At 43.7% G+C, this 24,424-nt stretch overlaps 1 protein-coding gene across 2 annotated transcripts in view; it reads left to right on the top strand.

Annotated features, from left to right (window-relative positions):
- The window catches only part of PLEKHB2 (pleckstrin homology domain containing B2), a 68,859-nt gene that overhangs the window by 32,327 nt on the left and 12,108 nt on the right, over nucleotides 1-24,424 (top strand). For both annotated transcript variants that reach the window (XM_056564570.1, XM_056564569.1), the window contains exons 2-7: nucleotides 255-302; nucleotides 3,814-3,966; nucleotides 9,913-10,015; nucleotides 11,878-11,917; nucleotides 14,428-14,508; nucleotides 15,918-16,023. In XM_056564570.1, the coding sequence (XP_056420545.1) occupies nucleotides 266-302; nucleotides 3,814-3,966; nucleotides 9,913-10,015; nucleotides 11,878-11,917; nucleotides 14,428-14,508; nucleotides 15,918-16,023 (520 nt within the window). In that variant the 5' untranslated portion in view covers nucleotides 255-265. The remainder of the gene's footprint in view (nucleotides 1-254; nucleotides 303-3,813; nucleotides 3,967-9,912; nucleotides 10,016-11,877; nucleotides 11,918-14,427; nucleotides 14,509-15,917; nucleotides 16,024-24,424) is intronic.

Genomic DNA, 24,424 nt, shown 5'->3' with positions numbered 1-24,424 from the left:
GCGTTTGCATGTTAGTGGCTCTCCTATGTATGTGCTCTAATAAGAAATGAAAATGAACATTCGAACATTAGGAGATTCTATTTTTTAATGATCACCTCTTTAAAATAGCAAAAGCTTTGTTCAGAATAAATTCATATAGCTTATGGTTTATCTAGATCGAGCAGTGAGGTACAATCACCTGATCCATATTGAGCTCAATTTAATCATAAATCACTTATTCTCCATCTAATTGACAAGATCTTATCTTTTCCCAGAGGTTGAAGATATGGCTTATGTAAAAAGTGGCTGGCTTCTACGGCAAAGTGAGTAATGTGCTATGAGGACATTGTGGTATCTGTACAAGTTACATGTTGGTAAACTCGCAACAGATTTTCCGCTGCAGAAAATCCGCTGCAAATTTTGTTATCACTCACGTCAAGTTCCACTGGCAAATTGCATGTGGATCCATTGACTAGTAGTGAAACTAGCAGCCAATCTCCTGCATGAGAAACCCTCTGTGCGTTATCAATGTGTGAATGTACCCTTAGGGTGCAATCACACGGGCGTATTTGTCAGCGGATCCGCAGCTGCAAAAGGCCCCTAAAGTGCTGCCCTCTTTGTGTCTGCTAATAGCGGAAATCCGCCGCTACCAGCAGACACACTGTGAAGTGCGAGTCGCAGTGTATCCGCACATCCCGCACATCGCGGCCGCTCCCCCGGCTCCCTGAGCTCCACAGAAAGCGGCCGCGATGTGTGCGAGTACACTGCAGGGTAACTCGCACATCGCAGTGTGTCTGCTGGTAGCGGCAGCACTTTAGGGGCCTTTGTCAGCGGATCCACCGACAAATACGCCCGTGTGAATGCCCCCATAGGGGGTAATGGTTGTGACTCACATCTTATTTTTTATTCATTTTTTTGTAAAATCAGATACATTTAAACAATTATTTTGTGTCTTCACAAACACAAATAAAACAATTGTACAAAACACTCCCTACAAAAGGGGTTTCCCCCACCTGAGATATAGCCATACTGGCAATAAAAGCTGTTCCCCCAGGTAGGATCATTAGTGTTTCTTCCATATTATATCACCTAGTATAATGAACTAAGCTTCCTAGGGGCTTGTTCACACTGCAGACATTCAGCCGCAGAATTCCACCAGCTGAATGTCCACTTGAAGCAGGCGCCCCCGAAATCATTGGCGGTACGAGCGTGCGCTCATAGAAGACAATGCAGTCAGGCGAAATTCTGCCCAAAGAATGAACATGTTAAAGGGGTACTCCGCCCCTGGCATCTTATCCCCTATCCAAAGGATAGGGGATAAGATGTTAGATCGCCGCGGTCCCGCTGCTGGGGACCCCGGGGATCGCCGCTGTCATTACTGCACAGAGCTAATTCGCTCTGTGCGTAATGACGGGCGATACAGGGCCCGGAGCAGCGTGACGTCATGGCTCCGCCCCTCATGACATCACGGCCCGTCCCCTTAATGCAAGTCTATGGCAGGGGGCGTGACGACCGCCACGCCCCCTTCCCATAGACTTGTATTGACGGGGGCGGGCCGTGACGTCACGAGGGGCGGAGCCGTGACGTAACGATGCTCCGGCCCATGTATTGCCCGTCATTACGTGCAGAGCGATCTCGCTCTGCGCAGTAATGATGGTGCGGTTCTGCAGCAGCGATCCCCGGGGTCCCCAGCAGCGGGACCGCGGCGATCTGACATCTTATCCTCTATCCTTTGGAAAGGAGATAAGATGTCTAGGGGCGGAGTACCCCTTTAATTGTTTAGGCAGGCGTCCACTCCTCCACCAGAATTCTGCTCCAGCGATTCGGGAGTGTGTATAGGGAAGAAGATTCTGCTTCAAGCGGAATTCCACAAATGGAAAGTCTTCAGTGGGGACAAGCTCTTATACTGTGCAAACCCCCTCCCCACAACAGAAGTGAGAAGGGTGTTTCTTACATATGTAATACACACCACCACAATTACCAAGATGATACTTAAAGGAGTCCCACTGCTGCCCCCCCCCCTGTGGTGTTGGAGGCCACGCCCCCTCATGACATGACGTTAAGCCCATCAATACAATTCTATGGGAGGGGACATGGCGGACATCACGCCCATTCCCATAGGGGGGTATTTATCAAAGGATTTATGTGTTTTTTTTCACGTAACTTTGGCGCAATACTTTGGCACAGTGTCTTTTTGCACCAAAGTTTGGCGCATCTTCTCCACTGTCATTTTTACAACTTTCTCAAAATCACACGGTCCTGTGTGAGATTTCAACTTTAGTCAGTAATTCATCATTTGAATTTTGCACATGGAAAACACACTTAGCAATGTCAGAAAATGTAAAGGCGTCAAAATACATTAAAAAATTTTTTTATTGTGAAAGCAGCGACGCCTCCGGGGCTGCCCAATACTATACTGCGACATAGTTGTCTCTGAGGAACCTTCACCCTCCGTTGAGCCAGCATTGGACATGGCCGCACAGGTTCAGGAAAGGTAAGCACTAAAGCAGCGGTCTCCAACCTGCGGACCTCCAGATGCTGCAAAACTACAACTCCCAGCATGCCCGGACAGCCAACGGCTGTCCGGGCATGCTGGGAGTTGTAGTTTTGCAACATCTGGAGGTCCGCAGGTTGAAGACCACTGCACTAAAGTAAAAAAAAAAAAAACTACCCAAGCTGAAAATAAAATCCATTTCACATGGTGGCTATAAACCCCACAATAGAGAATAACTCATGTCGCTTGCTGATATACTGCAGGAGGGACTCCGAAATGGCTGCTCTACAGGGTAAAATACGCGTCCTCTGTGGGGGTAAGTTCTGTGTAAAAGGCGCTGTGAACGGCCGATTTCAACATTTGAGCCAAAATTACTAACAACTTGCACCAAATGATAAATTTGGTGCATGTCCACGAAAACCAAATTGAAAAAAAAAAAAGGGTAAAAAGAAACGGTCAACTGGCAAAATTGATAAATACCCCCCATAGAGTTGATTTCAGAGGGGGGAGTCATGTCGTGGGGGGGGGGGGGGGGGAATGTGGCCATCGCTAGTCATCCTGCATGGAGCAAAGTTTGCTCTGTGCACCGAATGACTGGGGTGCCGCAGCCGAGTTTGAGGGGGGGCGGGGTCCTACGTGATCAGACATCTTAGAAGTTGTTTAGGGGTGGGGTACCCCTTTAAGATAGAGATGGGCACGTAAAATGTTCATAATACCTGGGCAGGTACACCTTATATCTACCTAGCTAGTGGTGATCGCTGTGTCACAAGACATTGGGGCACATGTATCAATAATGGTGTAGCAATGTGTGATTTTATGTATGTTTTTTTTGCGTCAAATAGAGCATATTTGTGCCAAAATTATCAATTGTCGTAGGCAAGTTTGTCATTTTGGCACAAATGTAGCCCTACAAAAGGCGCAGACCCCAGAATTCCAGGCAGTAAATCTGACTTTGGGACATTCTATTGTTGTAGCTATTTTCTCTGTCACTTTATTCATGGTGTAGATTTGCGCCTAAATGAAGGTATTTGCACCTACACTTGCGCCAAATCGAAAAGTCGCAATGAGTGAATTCCAGACCAAAGAATGATTGTAACTGAAATCACGACTAACAGAGTGAAATCAGTGATTTTGTTCTAAACCATTTGACGCAATTGTTTGTCGCAAAAAGTGACATAAAAGGAAATTTGAGACAAATCACAGTAAAAAAAACTGGGTAAAATCCTTCATACATACCCCCCCCCCCCCCCCAGTGTTAGCATTAGAGAATGGATGTAGCACTATAACCATTAGCAGCATGTTCCTGTCACTATACTCCATTGACTCCATTGTCGCTCCAGGTAGCATTTTGAAAAGATGGAAGAAGAACTGGTTTGACTTATGGTCGAATGGATACTTGGTATATTATAGCGGTGAGGACCGAGAAGACATGGAAGATAGAATCCTCATGCAGTTAGACTGCATCGCTATCCGCACGGGAAATGACTGCAAAGGTACAAGGATTACTTTTGTCTATGACGTATAGTAGCTTTCTGTACACATTCATCTAGTGCATTTGGTAATCATATTACCGTATTTATCGGCGTATAACACGCACTTTTTAGGCTAAAATTTTTAGCCTAAAGTCTATGTGCGTGTTATACGCTGAAACACCCCCAGGAAAGGCAGGGGGAGAGAGGCCGTCGCTGCCCGCTTCTCTCCCCCTGCCTTTCCTGGGGTCTAGAGCCCTGCTGCCGGCCCTTCTCTCCCCCTGGCTATCGGCGCCGCTGCCCGTTCTGTCCCCCTGACTATTGGTGCCGGCGCCCCATTGCCAGCGCCGATAGCCAGGGGGAGAGAAGGGGCAGCGGCACCCATTGCCGGCGCCGCTGCCCCATTGCCTCCCCCCATCCCCGGTTGCATAATTACCTGTTGCCGGGGTCGGGTCCGCGCTGCTTCAGGCCTTTGGCACCGCACCGTGCAGTGCATAGCAACAACGCAGGGGACACACACCGGAGGCCTGAAGCAGCGCGGACCCGACCCCGCCAACAGGTAATTATGCAACCGGGGATGGGGGGAGGCAACGGGGCAGCGGCGCCGGCAATGGGTGCCGCTGCCCCTTCTCTCCCCCTGGCTGCCAGCACCGATAGTCAGGGGGACAGAACAGGCGGCAGCGCCGATAGCCAGGGGGAGAGAAGGGCCGGCCGCAGGAATCTAGACCCCAGGAAAGGCAGGGGGAGAGAAGCCGGCAGCGACGGCCTCTCTCCCCCTGCCTTTCCTGGGGGTATATCGGGGTATACACGCGCACACACGCACCCTCATTTTACCATGGATATTTGGGTAAAAAACTTTTTTTACCCAAATATCCTTGGTAAAATGAGGGTGCGTGTTATAGGCCGGTGCGTGGTATACCCCGATAAATACGGTACATTTCAGTAGTTTCACAATCTTGCTGAAGGTTATAGTCGCATATTCTGAACGCTATATCATTTCTTGAATCCCCTCCCATCTACTCTATCTGCTTTTTCTATATTATCTGAGATCCCCTAGCAGCATGTTGGTCTCCTGGATGCTCTAGTCTCCTTGACTGACATTCTGCACACCTTTTCTCCTTAAAGGGGTACTCCACTGGAAAACATATTTTTTTTAAATCAACTGGTGCCAGAAAGTTAAACAGATTTGTACATTACTTCCATTAAAAATCTTAATCCTTCGAGTACTTATCAGCTGCTGTATGCTCCACAGGAAGTTCTTTTTCTTTTTGAATTTCTTTTTTGTCTGACCACAGTGCTCTCTGCTGACACCTCTGTCCATGTCAGGAACTGTCCAGATCAGTAGCAAATCCCCATAGCAAACCTCTCCTGCTCTGGACAGTTCCTGACATGGACAGAGGTGTCAGCAGAGAGCACTGTGGTCAGACAGAAAGAAAATTCAAAAAGAAAAGAACTTCCTCTGTAGTATACAGCAGCTGATAAGTACTGGAAGGATTAAGATTTTTTAAATAGAAGTAATGTACAAATCTGTTTCACTTTCTGGCACCAGTTTTTCAGTGGCGTACCCCTTGAAAGAGTATTTGTTATATCCCAGAAAATAAATAATGCTTCTATATGTTACTTACTAGGTCATGGAGTGGCCTTCCATGCCTTTTTTATGTGTCAAGCTTCTGTATTTGTCTTACAAATCTCTCTGTTCTGCTGCTCACTTATTCTGACACCTACTGCTCAGGAAGGGGGGTGTCCAAGGCAAGCAATGACACCGCCCTCACTCACCATGCATTCACTTCCTCCTTGAGTCCGCTATGCTGGGTCTCTTCATCCAATCACTGCAGGCTGCTCTGTAATCCCCTCCTCTCTGTTTTCATGCTGCAATCTGATAGGACAGAAGTGAGCACAGAGGAATGCTAGTCCCGCCCTCACTTGCTGGACTTTGTCCCTGCCTGTGCTTCAGATGTGACAAAGATGATGCTGCAGCCAGACCGGATTATGTTCTGGATGACATGAGAACCCCTAGTGGTGTTTTTTATTTTTATAAGCTATGATTTCTATAAAGAGGAGATACATTTTCTTATAAAGTACAGGGTGGGCCATTTCTATGGATACACCTTAATAAAATGAGAATGGTTGGTGATATTAACTTCCTGTTTGGGGCACATTAGTATATGTGAGGGGGGGAAACTTTTCAAGATGGGTGGTGACCATGGCGGCCATTTTGAAGTCGGCCATTTTGAATCCAACTTTTCTTTTTTCAATAGGAAGAGGGTCATGTGACACATCAAACTTATTGGGAATTTCACAAGAAAAACAATGATGTGCTTGGTTTTAAGGTAACTTTATTCTTTCATAAGTTATTTACAAGTTTCTGACCACTTATAAAATGTGTTTAATGTGTTGCCCATTGTGTTGGATTGTCAATGCAACCCTCTTCTCCGACTCTTCACACACTGATAGCAACACCGCAGGAGAAATGCTAGCACAGGCCTCCAGTATCCGTATACACTGCTATATACTACTATATACACCGCAGGAGAAATGCTAGCACAGGCTTCCAGTATCCGTAGTTTCAGGTGCGGCACATCTCGTATCTTCACAGCCTAGACAATTGCCTTCAGATGACCCCAAAGATAAAAGTCTAAGGGGGTCAGATCGGAAGACCTTGGGGGCCATTCAACTGGCCCACAACGACCAATCCACTTTCCAGGAAACTGTTCATCTAGTAATGCTCGGACCTGACACCCATAATGTGGTGGTCACCATCTTGCTGGAAAAACTCAGGGAACGTGCCAGCTTCAGTGCATAAAGAGGGAAACACATCATCATGTAGCAATTTCGCATATCCAGTGGCCTTGAGGCTTCCATTGATGGAGAATGGCCCCACTATCTTTGAACCCATATACCACACCATACCATCAATTTTTGTGTTCCAACAGTCTTGGAGGGATCCATCCAATGTGGGTTAGTGTCAGACCAATAGCGGTGATTTTGTTTGGTAACTTCACCATTCACATAAAAGTTTGCCTCGTCACTGAACAAAATCTTCTGCGTAAACTGAGGGTCCTGTTCCAATTTTTGTTTTGCCCATTCTGCAGCACCTGAAACTAGGGATACTGGAAGCCTGTGCTAGCATTTCTCCTGCGGTGTATATAGTAGTATATAGCAGTGTATACGGATACTGGAAGCCTGTGCTAGCATTTCTCTTGCGGTGTTGCTATCAGTGTGTGAAGAGTGGGAGAAGAGGGTTGCATTGACAATCCAACACAATGGGCAGCACATTGAACACATTTTATAAGTGGTCAGAAACTTGTAAATAACTCATGAAAGAATAAAGTTACTTTAAAACCAAGCACATCATTGTTTTTCTTGTGAAATTCCCAATAAGTTTGATGTGTCACATGACCCTCTTCCTATTGAAAAAGCAAAAGTTGGATTAAAAATGGCCGACTTCAAAATGGCCACCATGGTCACCACCCATGTTGAAAAGTTTCCCCCCTCACATATACTAATGTGCCATAAACAGGAAGTTAATATCACCAACCATTCCCATTTTATTAAGGTGTATCCATATAAATGGCCCACCCTGTATATTAGAAAGGTCAGTGTTTTGCCAATTAGTACAGCATACAAAAACAAGCAAAGTACATATGATTTTTCAGATCTCTTCTACACACTCCAGAAATTTTCCTGACTAGAATTGACCTGCAGCGCAGATGTTACAATGTGTAGCATCAGTTGATTTAAATAAAAAAAAAAAATAAAGTTTTCCACCCGAGCAGCCCTTTAACCCCTTAAGGACGCAGGACGTAAATGTACGTCCTGGTGAGGTGGTACTTAACGCACCAGGACGTACATTTACGTCCTAAGCATAACTGCGGGCATCGGAGCGATGCCCGTGTCATGCGCGGCTGATCCCGGCTGCTGATCGCAGCCAGGGACCCGCCGGCAATGGCCGACGCCCGCGATCTCGCGGGCGTCCGCCATTAACCCCTCAGGTGCCGGGATCAATACAGATCCCGGCATCTGCGGCAGTTCGCGATTTAAATGAACGATCAGATCACCCGCAGCGCTGCTGCGGGGATCCGATCATTCATAACGCCGCATGGAGGTCCCCTCTCCTTCCTCCGTGCGGCTCCCGGCGTCTCCTGCTCTGGTCTGTGATCGAGCTGACCAGAGCAGGAGATGACCGATAATACTGATCTGTTCTATGTCCTATACATAGAACAGATCAGTATTAGCAATCATGGTATTGCTATGAATAGTCCCCTATGGGGACTATTCAAGTGTAAAAAAAAATGTAAAAAAATGTAAAAGTAAAAGTAAAAAAAAAGTGAAAAATCCCCTCCCCCAATAAAAAAGTAAAACGTCCGTTTTTTCCTATTTTACCCCCAAAAAGCGTAAAAAACATTTTTTATAGACATATTTGGTATCGCCGCATGCGTAAATGTCCGAACTATTAAAATAAAATGTTAATGATCCCGTACGGTGAACGGCGTGAACGAAAAAAAATGTAAAAAGTCCAAAATTCCTACTTTTTTAATACATTTTATTTAAAAAAAAATTATAAAAAATGTAGTAAAAGTTTTTTATATGCAAATGTGAGATAAAAAAAAAAGTACAGATCATGGCGCAAAAAATTAGCCCCCATACCGCCACTTATACGGAAAAATAAAAAAGTTAGAGGTCATCAAAATAAAGGGATTATAAACGTACTAATTTGGTTTAAAAGTTTGTGATTTTTTTTAAGCGCAACAATAATATAAAAGTATATAATAATGGGTATCATTTTAATCGTATTGACCCTCAGAATAAAGAACACATGTCATTTTTACCATAAATTGTACGGCGTGAAAACAAAACCTTCCAAAATTAGCAAAATTGCGTTTTTCGTTTTAATTTCCCCACAAAAATAGTGTTTTTTGGTTGCGCCATACATTTTATGATATAATGAGTGATGTCATTACAAAGGACAACTGGTCACGCAAAAAACAAGCCCTCATACTAGTCTGTGGATGAAAATATAAAAGAGTTATGATTTTTAGAAGGCGAGGAGGAAAAAATGAAAACGTAAAAATTAAATTGTCTGAGTCCTTAAGGCCAAAATGGGCTGAGTCCTTAAGGGGTTAATGAGATGATGAGGTGCAGTGATCAAACGCCATATGTAGCATGTCAAGTTATGTCGTTGCAGACCTCAACTCACAAGTCTGATGCAGTGTTTTTCAACCAGGGTGCTTTTAGCTGTTGCAAAACTACAACTACCAGCATGCCCGGACAGCCGTTTGGCTGGGAGTTGTAGTTTTGAAACAGCTGAAGGCACCCTGCTTGGGAAACAGTGGTCTAAGAAGTTGGCTGTCCGGGCATGCTGGGAGATGTAGTTTTGCAGCAGCTGGAGGCACCCTGGTGGGGAAACAATGGTTTATGTAGAGGACAGGAGCTTCTTCAGGGTCCTGTACAGTACACACAGTGTCCCAAATGGAGCCTCCCTTACTTGGTGTCCAAGGGAGCAGCTATCCCTGGCACAGGTAAGGAGTAGTACAGAACTTGTAGTTCCTCCCTGTACTGTAGGGGGCGCTACCAGACAGCCAGCCAATGCATGCACTTAAGTAATAGAGGTGATTTACCAGTAAAATGCCCATTCTGATTGGTCAGTTCCTCCACTTGTGACACATTTCACAGATCTGGACTGTCTGTACATTGTATGTTGAGTCTGGTTTCAAGTTACAATAGTCCAGAAAAAAACATTGTATGTTGAACCTATTGTATGTTGAGGCCATTGTAAGTTGAGGGATCACTGTACTTGTTCAGTGCTAAACCACATTCTGAATATTTTCTTCCAAGCCAAGTAACATACAGTAAACAAGTACAATATGATAGACACCGCATGGGTTTAGCACGTCAGGTTCAATCATTTGTGTAGTATAATCTGAATTCTCCTTGTTTTAATCCAGTTTAATCCTTTCTTGTATCCTCTAGACGTGCATTTACCAGAGGGAAAGTCCAAGGACTGTTGTCTGCAGATTATTTGCCATGAAGGAAAAGTCATAAATCTCATTGCAGAAAGTGTGGATGACTGCGTGTATGTATCTGATTTAATGGCAATCATTTGTGCCAGGCAGAAAGGTTCCTGTGTAAACCACCATCCCCACCAAGCAATCCCCCCCCCACCCAAACTTAAAGGGCCCACTGACAGTACAGATCTTATGAGCGGCATTCCACTCAAGAATTCAGATTGGAAAATATTCTTATTGTTCTTAATGGGATTTTGCTGCAGTTTTGATGGAAATTTTTTTATTAAACGCAATGTATATATTTTATAACCAAATATTTATTATTTTTTAATAAAGGGTGTGTTTCACTTTATTTATTTATTTATTTATTTTTTTACATTTTTATGTAGTACTACTACTCCCAGCATGGAACAGACTGTTCCATGCTGGGAGTGATAGTACCTGTACTATAGACATATATCGTCCATAATATAGCAGAGAAGCGAGCGGGTCTATACATCACTCGCCTCTCTGCACTATACTCCGGCCACTGATGTCAACAGAAATTCATATTTCCCACCCAGAGCTGTGATTGGCCGGATGGTTGCAGCCAATCACAGCTCTGAGGAAAAGATGAATGAATGAGCGGCCGGCCCGGAGTATAGGGCAGAGCAGGGATGTGACTGATGTATACAGCCGCTCCATCTCTGCTATAGACAGGACGATCACATCGGGTGTCAGTAGTGACATCCACTGTGATGTGTCCTTAAGCAGGCACTACTACTCCCAACATGGAGCACATTCTGCTCCATGCTGGGAGCTGTAGTACCTGTATTATTAGACAGATCGCAGTGAGTGTAAATTCTGACACCCGCTGCGATCTGTCTGTTAATGCAGGTACTACAGCTCCCAGCATGAGGCAGAGTGTGCTCCATGTTGGGAGTAGTATTACCTGCAGTTATGGAAAGATCACTGCGGGTATCACTCCTGACACCCGCTGCGATCCTCCTGTATAATGTATAGAAGCGGCCGCTCTCCTATGGTCGCCTGCACGGCCGTATATATACACATATTCCTATTTCTCACAGAGAGCTGTGATTGGCTGAAACCATCTGGCCAATCACAGCTCTGCGGGAAATATGAATATGTGTATATATACGTGAGTGCAGGGGACCATAGAAGAGCGGCCGCCGCATCTATACATTATACAGAAAGATCACAGCGGGCGATCTGTCTATTAGTACAGGTAGTACTACTCCCATCATGGAACAGTGTGTTCCATGCTGGGAGTAGTAAAACTAACTAAAAAAAATGTAAAAAATAAAGCAAAAAAGTGAAATTTTTATAATTGTCGGCTACATTTTTTGTTTTTTTTTCAATAATATACATTTCGTTAGATACAATTTTTTCCTTCACTACTGTATATTTTTGAACAAAAAATGTTAATGGTACCCTACGACATTTTATTAAAAACAGCTATCTACATCACTTTTTTGGATCGCTAAAGTCCAAAAAAGATTAAAAACCGCCTGCAAAAACGCCAAAGTTAAAATCCACATAGCGTTTTTCTTGGCATTTTCTCACTCCCATAGACTTCTATTGGAGCAAAACGCCACGACTTTGACATAAAAACGCCGGTTTGAGGGAACTACAGCGTTTTTTTCAAAACGCCAAAGAGCGGAAAAAAAACTGAAAAAGTGAAAAAACGCCAAAAGGATAAAAAAAAAAAAAGCCAAAGTGAAAAAACGCAAAGTGGAATTCGAAATTTGCAATTTCTCATTGACTTACAGCTAACATCTGGCCGCAGCATTTTTTGACCCAAAAAAACGCCATGCGGCACAACTGGCGTTTTTCTTTGCGTTTTGCAAGAAAAAAAAAAACAAGTGGAGACTTAGCCTAACAAGGGAAAAAGCAAGTTTTTATTTTATTTATTTTTTGTATTTTTTTTCAGGGCCTGGGAAACCGCTCTCCAGGATGCCAAAACTAAAACAGTATGTATTGTTACTATAGCTTTAATAATATGAATGGCAGGTGTGGAGCTAGTCACAGAGAGTCCGAAGCTAAAAGAGAGCTGCAATCTGCTCTAGTTGTGCAGAAATTGCAAAAGTGACTAGTGGCGTGGGGAGGCAGAAAAGTAGAGGAACAGAAGAACAGGACCATGCTTAAAGGGGTAGCTGTATGCTCCACAGGAAGTTCTTTTATTCTTGAATTTCTGCCTGACCACAGTGCTCTCTCTGCTGAAACCTCTGTCCATGTTAGGAACTGTCCAGAGCAGGAACAAATTCCCACAGCAAACTTCTCCTGCTCTAGACAGTTCCTGACATGGACAGAGGTGTCAGCAGAGAGCACTGTGGTCAGACAGAAAAGAAATTGAAAAAGAAAATAACTTCCTCTGTAGTATACAGCAGCTAATAAGTACTGGAAGGATTAAGATTTTTAAATAGAAGTAATTTACAAATATGTTTAACTTTTTGGCACCAGTTGAAAAAAATGAAAAAGATTTCCACCTGAGTACCCCTTTAAGGGTAGAGTCACACTTTTAAACTGTTAGAAAGCCTGGATCTGGTGTAGCCATTTCTGCTGTAGGCCGTGTGGTGCCAGGACTTGGTCTTCACCTAATGATGTTGTTTGTTCCCTTCCAAGTTCTTAGGTCGGGCTGTTTACATTCTTGAGTATCAATACTGATATTCACTATGCCAAGTAGGGGGCAGCATTATTGGTATAATCCCTGTACTGGATTTGTAACATTTATTATGTTATGTACTAAAAAATCAGCTGTTATACTTTCTTATGATGAGGACACTTTTTTGCTGTTCCTCTGGTGCTTTTCTGAATTTTAGGTTTCCTCTTCCAGACTGAGAGCTTTCCTGATATGTTAGAGGGCCTACAATAAAATGGATCCCATTGTGTGTGAGATAGGAAAATGAAAGTTTGTGCCTCACTGGGGATAAGAACTGATGTTGGACAATACAATCTGTGCGGCTCTGTCAATAACTCTCTGAAGTCTTTGTCCTGAAATGTAGGTGGATCAAAGAGAACCTTAAACTGTTCCAGGCTTCTTTAGGGAGACATTTTTCAAAAAGTTGAAGGTTGGGCTTGTCAAAAAGGCCAAAGAAATATTCACAGGGCCTCTTTCATTTTCACCTGTTATTCTCTATGTAATGACAAATTAATATCCCTAGTTATGTGGTGAAACCACAGGGTGTCTCGAGGTGCGAAGGTGAAGTGGATGGGGCAGATGTTGTAGCCCAGGGGCAAGGTGTTATCAACCCCTAAATGTTTGTGACGCCAGGGCATGGTTTTCCCGGTAACCACCCGAACGTTAGTACCGCTGTGCCAATGTTAGGCAGGGCAATAATAGTCCAAGGCTAGGTAAGGGATAATGGTAGCTTTACTGAGGTAGACAGATTGAAATCGTCTTTACAGCTAGGCCAGGATCCCAGAGAGGTGGCCAGTAACACAGAAGGACCTCACAGCTTGCTGGGACTTGTAGTGACTTTGATAGACTTTAGTTCAGCCACGCAGACTAAAATAGACTTGACTTTAGACTTGACTGGACTGTAGGTAGTGACTGCAGACATAGACTTGACTTACTGGAATGTGGCTGTAAGTGGCTTGAGGCCTCCAGATATTCGTTACACTAGCTTTGAGACATCCGGTCTTTATTGTTCCTCATCAGGAGGTGAGGTAGAAGAGCAAAAGAGAGAGATTGTAATGGCTGCCCCTCTTATAAAGGGTGGGCTAAGCCAGAAGCCCATAGGTCAAGCTGCAGGTCACCTGGTTAGCTGGTGCTCTCTGGGTAACAAACTCATCATGTGAACACATTATCATGTGACAACTCAAAGGTCCTTAAAGGTCCTTTATACATAACACACATAACACTATACACTATATATATTATTATGGGGGTAACACTGCAGGAGAGCCCCTAGGACACAGAGGGACTCAACCTGACAGGGCCTAAGTACTGTATGGAACTATATCCCGTACTGGGACATCACAATTACAGTAAGCAAGTGGAATTACAACTATGTGTCATTTTTTCCATACATCTATTATAGAATCTACAGTAGAATCTTAATTGTGGATTCACATCATGTTTTCCTGAAAGCTTCTAATGTACACACTAAATGTCTCTATATGGTATCTATATACATTGTCAAGTAGAGGCCAAAGGGGTGTCTTTTGGCCCCTTTCTGGCTGTCCTCTGTCTCCCATGTTAAACTATGCTTGACAAATGGCATCTGTATGGCATCTGTCCCAGCCTCTGTTTATGTATGTCACAGATATGTCACAAGCCTTTTCTGGCATAAATGCTTAAAGGGAACAGTGCTACATTGTTTAAAAAAGCATTGGAGGAGCGCATAAACAGAGAGAAAAAACGGTGATGTGAACCCGCCCTGAGGCACGGAATTAATATGTCAGAATTTGTAGCACTTCATCAAAAATAAACCAGTGATATACTATATACTAACCACAATGGCCTTTCTTTTCTTACCAGCACATTCTGCCTCCACCTCTACTCTACGATGAAGGTGTTCTTGGTCCTGCTCCTCCATACAGCCAGTTTGATGCCCCTCCAGTAAGTTACCAAAAACTTGAACATTACTTTGACTGTTTTATCATCTATTCCATCAGGACTTTTTTTTAATGAATCCAGCAAAAAAATTAGGATGCGGCACTCCACGTAATGTGACGTTATATAGTCAGTTATTGGTGTCCTCTCATCATTTAATGTGGCACAGTCATCAGTGTCCCCTCATCTCCCCCTGTGTTAGTCATTAGTGTCCTTATAAAAGATCTATTGGCTCTATCTGTTTCTTGGAAAACGGTCACCATGTGTGTCATTCAGCTTTCCCAGAATTCTGAATGGGAGAGCTGATCAGCCATTCAAGAGTCTGAAAAAGCTGGATGACAACCAATATGGCTGTCACCATAGTTGTTATTCAGCTTTCTCCAACTCCTGAATGGCTGATTAGCTTTTCTGTCATTCAGGAGTCTGCAAAAGCTGAATGACATACATGGTGAGTGACGCCATATTGATTGTCATCCAGATTTCTCACACTCCTGAATGGCTGATCATCTTTTCTGCTATTCAGGAGTCTTGAAAAGCTGAATGACACATGGTGACAGCTATAAAAGGAGGGCACAAATGGCAGAAGTGGCTACACTGCTGAGGCTCCGTGCAGTCCTGACCCAAAGCTTCTTGCGCTTTCCATCTGCTCCCATCCTATGTGTAGTCCCCGTGCCTCCATGTCCTTTAAATGCTCTGCTCCAACTCTCCGGCAGCTTCCCTTCTAACACGTCTCTCCCCCGTGAATGAAGAAGTGATTGGCTCTTGAAAGTTAACTGGCTCCAGAAAGTTAAACAGATTTGTAATTACTTCTATTAAAAAATATTAATCCTTCCAATAATTATCAGCTGCTGAAGATCAGTTGTTATTTTCTGTCTGGCAACAGTGCTCTCTGCTGACACTTCTGCACAGAGTAGAAGAGGTTTGCTATGGGGATTTGCTTCTACTCTGGACAGTTCCCGAGACATGTGTCATCAGAGAGCACTTAGACAGAAAAGAACAACTCAACTTCAGCAGCTCATAAGCACTGAAAGCCATTTACAAATCTGTTTAATTGGAGCCAGTTGATATATAAAAAAAAGTTTTTTCCTGGATAACCGCTTTACGTTCATCTTATAGATAACAACAGAATCAGATGTTTTGTCGTGATAATGCTTAAAATAGTAATAACGTAATATAGAATGTCTTGGCAGATACCATTTGGCACATCTATTCTGCCCAATATTTCTGAATAATATCAATAGTCCCTGACTTTATTGCATATTATTTAAAGGACGCTAAATAGAAAAATGATTTGCAATATTACATGAAATTGTATGTGCACAATGTAAAAATAATGCTTTGGAATTTATAGAAAACTTGAAAACCTTTTCATAGCCAAGTTGTGGGCTTATAAAATATTATATTGTTATTACCAGCCATACGGATATGAGCAGTATCCTGGGGGCTATCCAGTTCAGGGATCCCAAGTTGTGTATACAAGAGACGGACAGACATATACTTCTTACCCGTATCCCCCACAAGGTAAGTGGAAATTCTGTTTTGTTTTTGGTCCATATTATGCCAGGACTTCCCAATCACTTTTGGCAACGCAGATGTGGAAAAATAGGCTATTTCATCGAGACCAAAACAGGACATTGGGATAGCAAAAACAGGAAAGGGTTACATATAGTTGTAGGCCCATATACTGTCCCAATATATAGTTGTAGGCCCCTATAATGTCCCCAGAAATAGTCGAACGTCCCAATACTGTCCCATATAAAGTCGCAGGCCCCGATACTGCCCCCATATATAGTTGTAGGCCCCGATACTGCCCCATACAGTGGGGATCAAAAGTTTGGGCACCCCAGGTAAAAATCTGTATTAATGTACATAAAGAAGCCAAGTAAAGATGGAAAAATCTCCAAAAGGCATCAAATTACAAATTAGACATTCTTATAATATGTCAACAAAAGTTAGATATTATTTCCATCATTTACACTTTCAAAATAACAGAAAACAAAAAAATAGCGTCTGCAAAAGTTTGGCCACCCTGCAGAATTTATAGCATGCACTGCCCCCTTTGCAAAGCTGAGACCTGCCAGTGTCATGGATTGTTCTCAATCATCATCTGGGAAGACCAGGTGATGTCAATCTCAAAGGTTTTAAATGCCCAGACTCATCTGACCTTGCCCCAACAATCAGCACCATGGGTTCTTCTAAGCAGTTGTCTAGAAATCTGAAACTGAAAATAGTTGACGCTCACAAAGCTGGAGAAGGCTATAAGAGATAGCAAAATGTTTTCAGATGTCAATATCCTCTGTTCAGAATGTAATTAAGAAATGGCAGTCATCAGGAACAGTGGAAGTTAAAGCAAGATCTGGAAGACCAAGAAAAATATCAGACAGAACAGCTCGCAGGATTGTGAGAAAAACAATGCAAAACCCACGTTTGACTGCACAATCCCTCCAGAAAGATCTGTCAGACACTGGAGTTGTGGTACACTATTCCACTATAAAGAGATACTTGTACAAATATGGTCTTCATGGAAGAGTCCTCAGAAGAAAACCTCTTCTACGTCCTCACCACAAAAATCAGTGTTTGAACTTTGCAAATGAACATATAGACAAGCCTGATGCATTTTGGAAACAAGTTCTGTGGACCGATGAGGTTAAAATTTAACTTTTTGTCCAGAATGAGCAAAGGTACGTTTGGAGAAGAAGGGGAACAGAATTTAATGAAAAGAACCTCTGTCCAACTGTTAAGCATGGGGGTGGATCAATCATGCTTTGGGGTTGTATTGCAGCCAGTGGCACAGGGAACATCTCACGAGTAGAAGAAAAAATTGATTCAATAACATTTCAGCAAATTTTGGATGCTAACTTGATGCCATCTGTGAAAAAGCTGAAGTTAACTATTGGGGACGGAGGGAGTATGCATACGCCCTCGCATCCCGTCACTTAAGGACGGAGGGCGTATCCTTACGCCCTCCGTATTTCCGATCACTGCCGCTCGCCGGGCGATGATCGGACCGGGAGGCCTGCTGATATCTATCAGCAGGCATCCCGTGGCAATGCCTAGGGGGGTCCTGAGACCCCCCCATATCGGCGATCGCAGCAAATCGCAGGTCAATTCAGACCTGCGATTTGCCACGATCCGGGCAAATCGGGTCACTGGTGACCCGATCTCCCGGAAAATAAGACTGATAGGAGCTGTTAGAGACAGCTCCGACCAGCCTAAAGCATAGGAGCGAGGTGGCAGTGTTGCCACCCCCTCCAATCCCCTGCCATTGGTCAGTCAGGCTGACCACCAATGGCAGGAGGGGGGCGGGGGGTTAGAGTTCATTTCCCCCCACTCTGCGCACACCGATCGAAGTCGGTACAGAGCGGGGGGAACACTGGCGGCGAGGATGGGACATGACCCGGCTTACCCGGACCAGCATCGGCGGCATCGGCGGCAGCAGGAACAAGCGGCGCGAGCAGGAGGAGCGGCGGCCGGAAAGTGCGGCTGAGAAGGCTGCAGTGAAGATCGCGATAAGTGATCTTCACTGTGGCCTTCTAAAAGCTGCAAAACTACAATTCCCAGCATGCCCACACAGCCAAAGGCTGTCTGGGCATGCTGGGAGTTGTAGTCTTGCAACATCTGGAGGGTCACAGTTTGGAGACCACTGTGTAGTGGTCTCTAAACTGTGGTCCTCCAGATGTTGCAAAACTACAACTCCCAGCATGCACTGACTGTCTGGGCATGCTGGGAGTTGTAGTTTTGCAACATCTGAAGTGGCACAGTTTGGAGACCACTATATGGTGGTCTCCAAACTGTAGCCCTCCAGATGTTGCAAAACTACAACTCCCAGCATGCCCAGACAATCAGGGATGCTGGGCGTGTAGTTCTGCAATATCTGGCCCTTCAGATGTTGCAGAACTACAACTCCCAGCATGCCTGGACAGTCTGGGCATGCTTGGAGTTGTAGTTTTGCAACATCTGGAGGGCTACAGTTTGGAGGCCACTGTTCCCCACTCTTCCCCAGTTGTTGCATAACTGCAACTCCTAGCATGCCCAGACTGTCCAGGCATGCTGGGAGTTGTAGTTCTGCAACATCTGAAGGGCCAGATATTGCAGAACTACACGCCCAGCATCCCTGACTGTCTGGCCGTGCTGGGAATTGTAGTTTTGCAACAGCTGTAGGCAGCTGTGTGCCTCCAGCTGTTGCAAAACTACAACTCCCAGAGTGCACTGACAGACCGTACATGCTGGGAGTTGTAGTCTTGCAACAGCTGGAGGCACATGGGTTGGAATCACTGAGCTAGAGTCTGTTTTCTAACTCAGTGGTTCCCCCCCCAGTGTGCCTACAGCTGTTGTAAAACTACAACTCCCAGCATGTACGGTCTGTCAGTGCTTTCTGGAAGTTGTCATTTTGCCACAGCTGAAGGTTTGGGGCGCCCCCCCCCCCCCATGTGAATGTACAGGGTACATTCACACAGGCGGGTTTACAGTGGGTTTCCTTCAAGGAAACTTACAGTGAACCCCTGCCTGTGTGAATGTACCCTAAAAACTACACTAACAAATAATAAAAAGTAAAACACTACACATACACCCCCTTACACGTCGACCGCCCCCCCCCCCCCCCCAATAAAAATGAAAAACGTCTCATACGGCAGTGTTTCCTAAACGGCGCCTCCAGCTGTGGCAAAACCACAACTCCCAGTGTTGCCGGAAAGCCATAGACTGTCCTGGCACGTTGGGAGTCTTGCAACAGTTGGAGGCACCCTGTGGGAGACACTGCTGTAGGGTTTTGGTGGAGACCAGCCCCATCCTTGTAACCGGGTCCACCCCTACTGCAAATTCCTTATGCAGGCCTCAAATGCGCATGGCGCTCTCTCACTTCAGTGCCCTGTCGTATTTCAAGGCAACAGTTTAGGGCCACATATGGGGTATCTCCGTACTCGGGAGAAATTGCGTTACAAGGTTTGGGGGGATTTTTCTCCCATTACCCTTTGTAGAAATGGTAAATTTGGGGAAAAAAACTGCACTTTAGTGAAATTTTTTTTTTTCATTTACACTTCCGAATATAATGAAAAGTCGTCTAACACCTGTGGGGTGTTAAGGCTCACCGGACCCCTTGTTACGTGCCTTGAGGGGTGTAGTTTCCAAAATAGTATGCCATGTGTTTTTTTTTTTTGCTGTTCTGGCACCATAGGGGCTTCCTAAATGCGACATGCCCCCAAAAACCATTTCAGCAAAACTCACTCTTCAAAATCCCATTGTCGCTCCTTCCCTTCTGAGCCCTCTACTGCGCCCGCCAAACACTTGACATACACATATGAGGTATTTCCATACTCGAGAGAAATTGGGTTACAAATTTTTTTTCTCCTTTTACCCCTTGAAAAATTTCAAAAACTGGGTCTACAAGAACATGCGAGTGTAAAAAATTAAGATTTTGAATTTTCTCCTTCACTTTGCTGCTATTCCTGTGAAACACCTAAAGGGTTAACAAACTTACTGAATGTCATTTTGAATACTTTGAGGGGTGCAGTTTTTATAATGGGGTAATTTATGGGGTATTTCTAATATGAAGGCCCTTCAAATCCACTTCAAAACTGAACTGGCCCCTAAAAAATTCAGATTTTGAAAATTTTGTGAAAAATTGGAAAATTGCTTCTGAACTTTGAAGCCCTCTGATGTCTTCCAAAAGTAAAAACATGTCAACTTTATGATGCAAATATAAAGTAGACATATTGTATATGTGAATCAAAATATTATTTATTTAGAATGTTTATTTTCCTTACAAGCAGAGAGCTTCAAAGTTCGAAAAATGCAAAATTTTCAATTTTTTCATCAAATTTCGGAATTATCCACCAAGAAATTATGCAAGTATCGACAAAAATTTACCACTAACATAAAGTAGAATATGTCACGAAAAAACAATCTCGGAATCAGAATGAAAAGTAAAAGCATCCCAGAGTTATTAATGCTTAAAGTGACAGTGGTCAAAATTGCAAAAAATGCTCCCATACTTAGGGTTATAATGGGCTCCGTCCCCAAGGAGTTAAAGAGAGGATGGCTTCTACAAATGGACAATGATCCTAAACACACCTTGAAATCCACGGGGGATTACATCAAGAGACGTAAACTGAATGTTTTGCCATGGCCTTCACAATCTCCTGACCTAAACATAATTGATAATCTATGGATAGACCTTAAAAGAGCAATGCATGACAGACAGCCCAGAAATCTCAAAGAACTGGAAGACTTTTGTAAGGAAGAATGGGCAAAGATACCTCAAAAAAGAATTGAAAGACTCTTGGCTGGCTACAAAAAGCGTTTACAAGCTGTGATACTTGCCAAAGGGGGCAGTACAATATGTTAACTCTGCAGGGTGCCCAAACTTTTGCAGACGCCATTTTTTTGTTTTCTGTTATTTTGAAAGTGTAAATGATAGAAATAAAATCTAACTTTTGTTGACATATTATAAGAATGTCAAATCTGTAATTTGATGCCTTTTGGAGATTTTTCCACCTTTCCTTGGCTTCTTTAGGCACATTAATACAAATTTTTACCTGGGGCGCCCAAATGTTTGATCCCCACTTTATATAGTTGTAGGCATGCTGGGAGTTGTAGTTTTGAAACATCTGGACGGCCGCAGTTTGGAGAAATCTGATGTAAAGAAACAAGAAAACCATAAGTCAGCACCAAACTGAGGCTTTTACTACGGTAGATGATCATGTAAGTGTCGGCCTGGAAGAACATTTTATTGAGCACAGGAGTGTAACAAAACGTGTAGTTCTGCGTGTAGTCTCAGTCTGCATTTAATGACTTTTCTCTTCCTAATACAAGTCATTTGTATCAGTGATCAAGTAAAAGCAAAAAAATCTGAACCGCTGTATTATGTTCAGTCCGTCTGGCGTTTTCTAAGGGTCCTTCAACAATTCCATTTATTGAAGGACTGACAGGCAGGAGACATATTCATCAAGGAATCAAAGAACATAAAAAAAAGTCTCCAGCACGGATCCTGAGCTCAGGCTCATTTTCTGATGGCCGGCAGTGCAAATAATAATAATTTACTGCTCTGTAACCAAGCGTCTGTACATGGAGGACGAGCCAGGAAAAGATGTCAGATAATAGAACATTGTATGTTTGTTTTTCAGTTTCTTACCAAGTACAATCTTTGCAAGTCCACGAAAGGGACTGAATAACAAAAAAAAAAAAAATGTTAATAAATAAAAATATATATAAAAAAATAAATAAATACCAAACAGATACAGTGATCCCTCAACTTACAATGGCCTCAACATACAATAGTTTCAACATACAATGGTCTTTTCTGGACAATTGTAACTTGAAACCAGACTCAACATACAATGTACAGACAGTCCAGATCTGTGAAGCATGTCACAACTGGAGGAACTGACCAATCAGAATGGGCATCTTACTGGTAAATCAACTGTATTACTGAAGTGCATGCACTGACTGGCTGTCTGGTAGCGCCCCCTACAGTACAGGGAGGAACTACAAGTTCTGTACTACTCCTTACCTGTGCCAGGGTTACCTGCTCCTTTGGACACCAAGTAAGGGTGGCTCCATTTGGGACACTGTGTGTACTGTATAGGACCCTGAAGAAGCTCCTGTCCTCTACATAAACCATTGTTTCCCCACCAGGGTGCCTCCAGCTGTTGCAAAACTACAACTCCCAGCATGCCCGGACAGCCGTTGGCTGTCCGGGCATGCTGGGAGTTGTAGTTTTGCAACAGCTGGAGGCACCCCGGTTGGGAAACACTGACATAGACAGTGATTACAGCTCCCAGCAGATCTTTCTTACTTTTATATGTAAGGATTTGCTTTATCTGTATTAGTTATCAACTTATTTTTCTTTAATCCTCACCTTTTCCTATTTTTGGATGACATTTTGGGGCTTCAGAACCAATTACCAGGTTTCCATAGAGTCATGAGGGGAGATTTATCAAAACCTGTCCAGTGAAAAAGTTGCTGAGTTGCCCATAGCAACCAATCAGATCGCTTCTTTCATTTTTGAAAAGGCCTCTGCAAAATGAAAGAAGCGATCTGATTGGTTGCTATGGGCAACTCAGCAACTTATCTTCTGTACAGATTTTGATAAATCTCCCCCATGGTCTCAACTAGAGATGAGCGAACTTAAAGTAAATTCGATTCGTCACAAACTTCTCGGCTCGGCAGTTGATGGATTTTCCTGCGTAAATTAGTTCAGCTTTCCGGTGCTCCGGTGGGCTGGAAAAGGTGGATACAGTCCTAGGAGACTCTTTCCTAGGACTGTATCCACCTTTTCCAGCCCACCGGAGCACCGGAAAGCTGAACTAATTTACGCAGGAAAAGGAGATTCAATTTACGCATTCATGAGGAGATATTTGCTGTCATAGATTTTCAGCCGGGGAAAACATGCTACACTTGCTAATGCAAGTTCTTCACTCGTGCGGAGACAAAACAGTGTAATGACCGTTTTAGGTTCACACGGCCAAAAAATTTTCGGCCAGATATTGAGCAGACAGCGGCCGCCAGCGGAACATCTGCTCTCTCCATAGAAAATCCATTTCCAAGCAGATTTTGATTGGCCAGAGGCCGGAAATCAAATCAAAATTTTCACAGTAGAGTAACCCCCCGAAATGCGATGGCCCCGACATATGATAAAATCGACATACGAAGGCCTCTCAGAGGCCATTGCATGTCGATGTCAGCATTGGCATACGATGCTTTTATACGTCGGGGCCATCGCATTAACTGCTATCCGACATCGCAAAATGCTTAAGCAGCTGTCGGATAGCAGTTTAAGCATCCCGGACAGGTTCACTTACCTATCCCCGCTGCTCCGGGTCCACTTCGCGATCCTCCGGCGTCTTCTGTATCTTCTCCATGGTCCGGGCCTTGCTTTCCGGCATCGTTATTACGTCAGTGCGCACGCCGTGCAAGGTCATTGAGAAAGTGGTATCCTAAACCTCGAAACGCGTCTGACATAGGTGAATAAAAAAACTTTTAACTGTACCAGTGACTTCTGAGGTTTATTGCAACGGGTGGCACCGAGGATCCAGAGTTTTTTTCCCTCCTATCCTGATAGAATTATGGGTAAACATGTGACCCAAGGACCTCCAAAGGTCCTCCAACATACCATAGAGGAATTAACATAGTCACATGACCAAAGGTCCTGTGACGCCAACAAGGTAAGTACACTAATATACATTATATTAAATATACACATTATTAAATATGTACATAGAAACATTATAGAATTAGAATAGAAGAGAGGCGACTAGGGGCTGTCCCACCTGGGGGACCCTACCTGAACGTAGTTACTCTGACTTTGGGGACCACCATACAAGGTACGGTATGCAATACGGTACCGGGACACCACAGGGGCTCCTCTGCATGGTTGTCAGCAGGCCAAATCCATGTCTGCTGTTATGCTGAAGTACTGAATTTAAAGAACTCCAGGTTGTTGTATTTTTAGCCATATCATGCTATCTCTAGTCATACAGCTCCATTTGTTTTATTCTATACATTTCATTAGCTTGGTCATGTGATCACTAGCCTGACTCTCCAAACCCTACAGTGCTTATTGTGTCAGAACAGGATGTCAGTTCTGGTTTCTGACTCCCTGTGAACTACAGGATGACATCATCCTCATCACCTATAAGATCCCTCCTACTATCTCTCAGACCCCTCCACTTCCAGCTCCATCTTTATCTGTATGGGACCAGGATATATAGCAGACATACACCTTGGCTAAGGCTGTGTTCACACATTACATTTTTTCCAAAATGATGGCACAAATTGTGCTTTTTTTTTTTACCATAAATTGTGCAGATGTGTCCTTTTACTGTGATTTTGGAAAATCCAAGCAAAAATTGCCTAAATGAAGAAAAAACTTGTGAAAATGCTGTAAAAATTCAACATGTGAACACAGTTTAAAGACTTCTAATGT

This window comes from Hyla sarda, chromosome 3, assembly GCF_029499605.1.
Source record: "Hyla sarda isolate aHylSar1 chromosome 3, aHylSar1.hap1, whole genome shotgun sequence".
Classification (NCBI taxonomy): Eukaryota; Metazoa; Chordata; class Amphibia; order Anura; family Hylidae; genus Hyla; species Hyla sarda.
The sequence above is the reverse complement of the archived record's forward strand: the minus strand, read 5'-3'. Positions and strand labels throughout refer to the sequence as shown.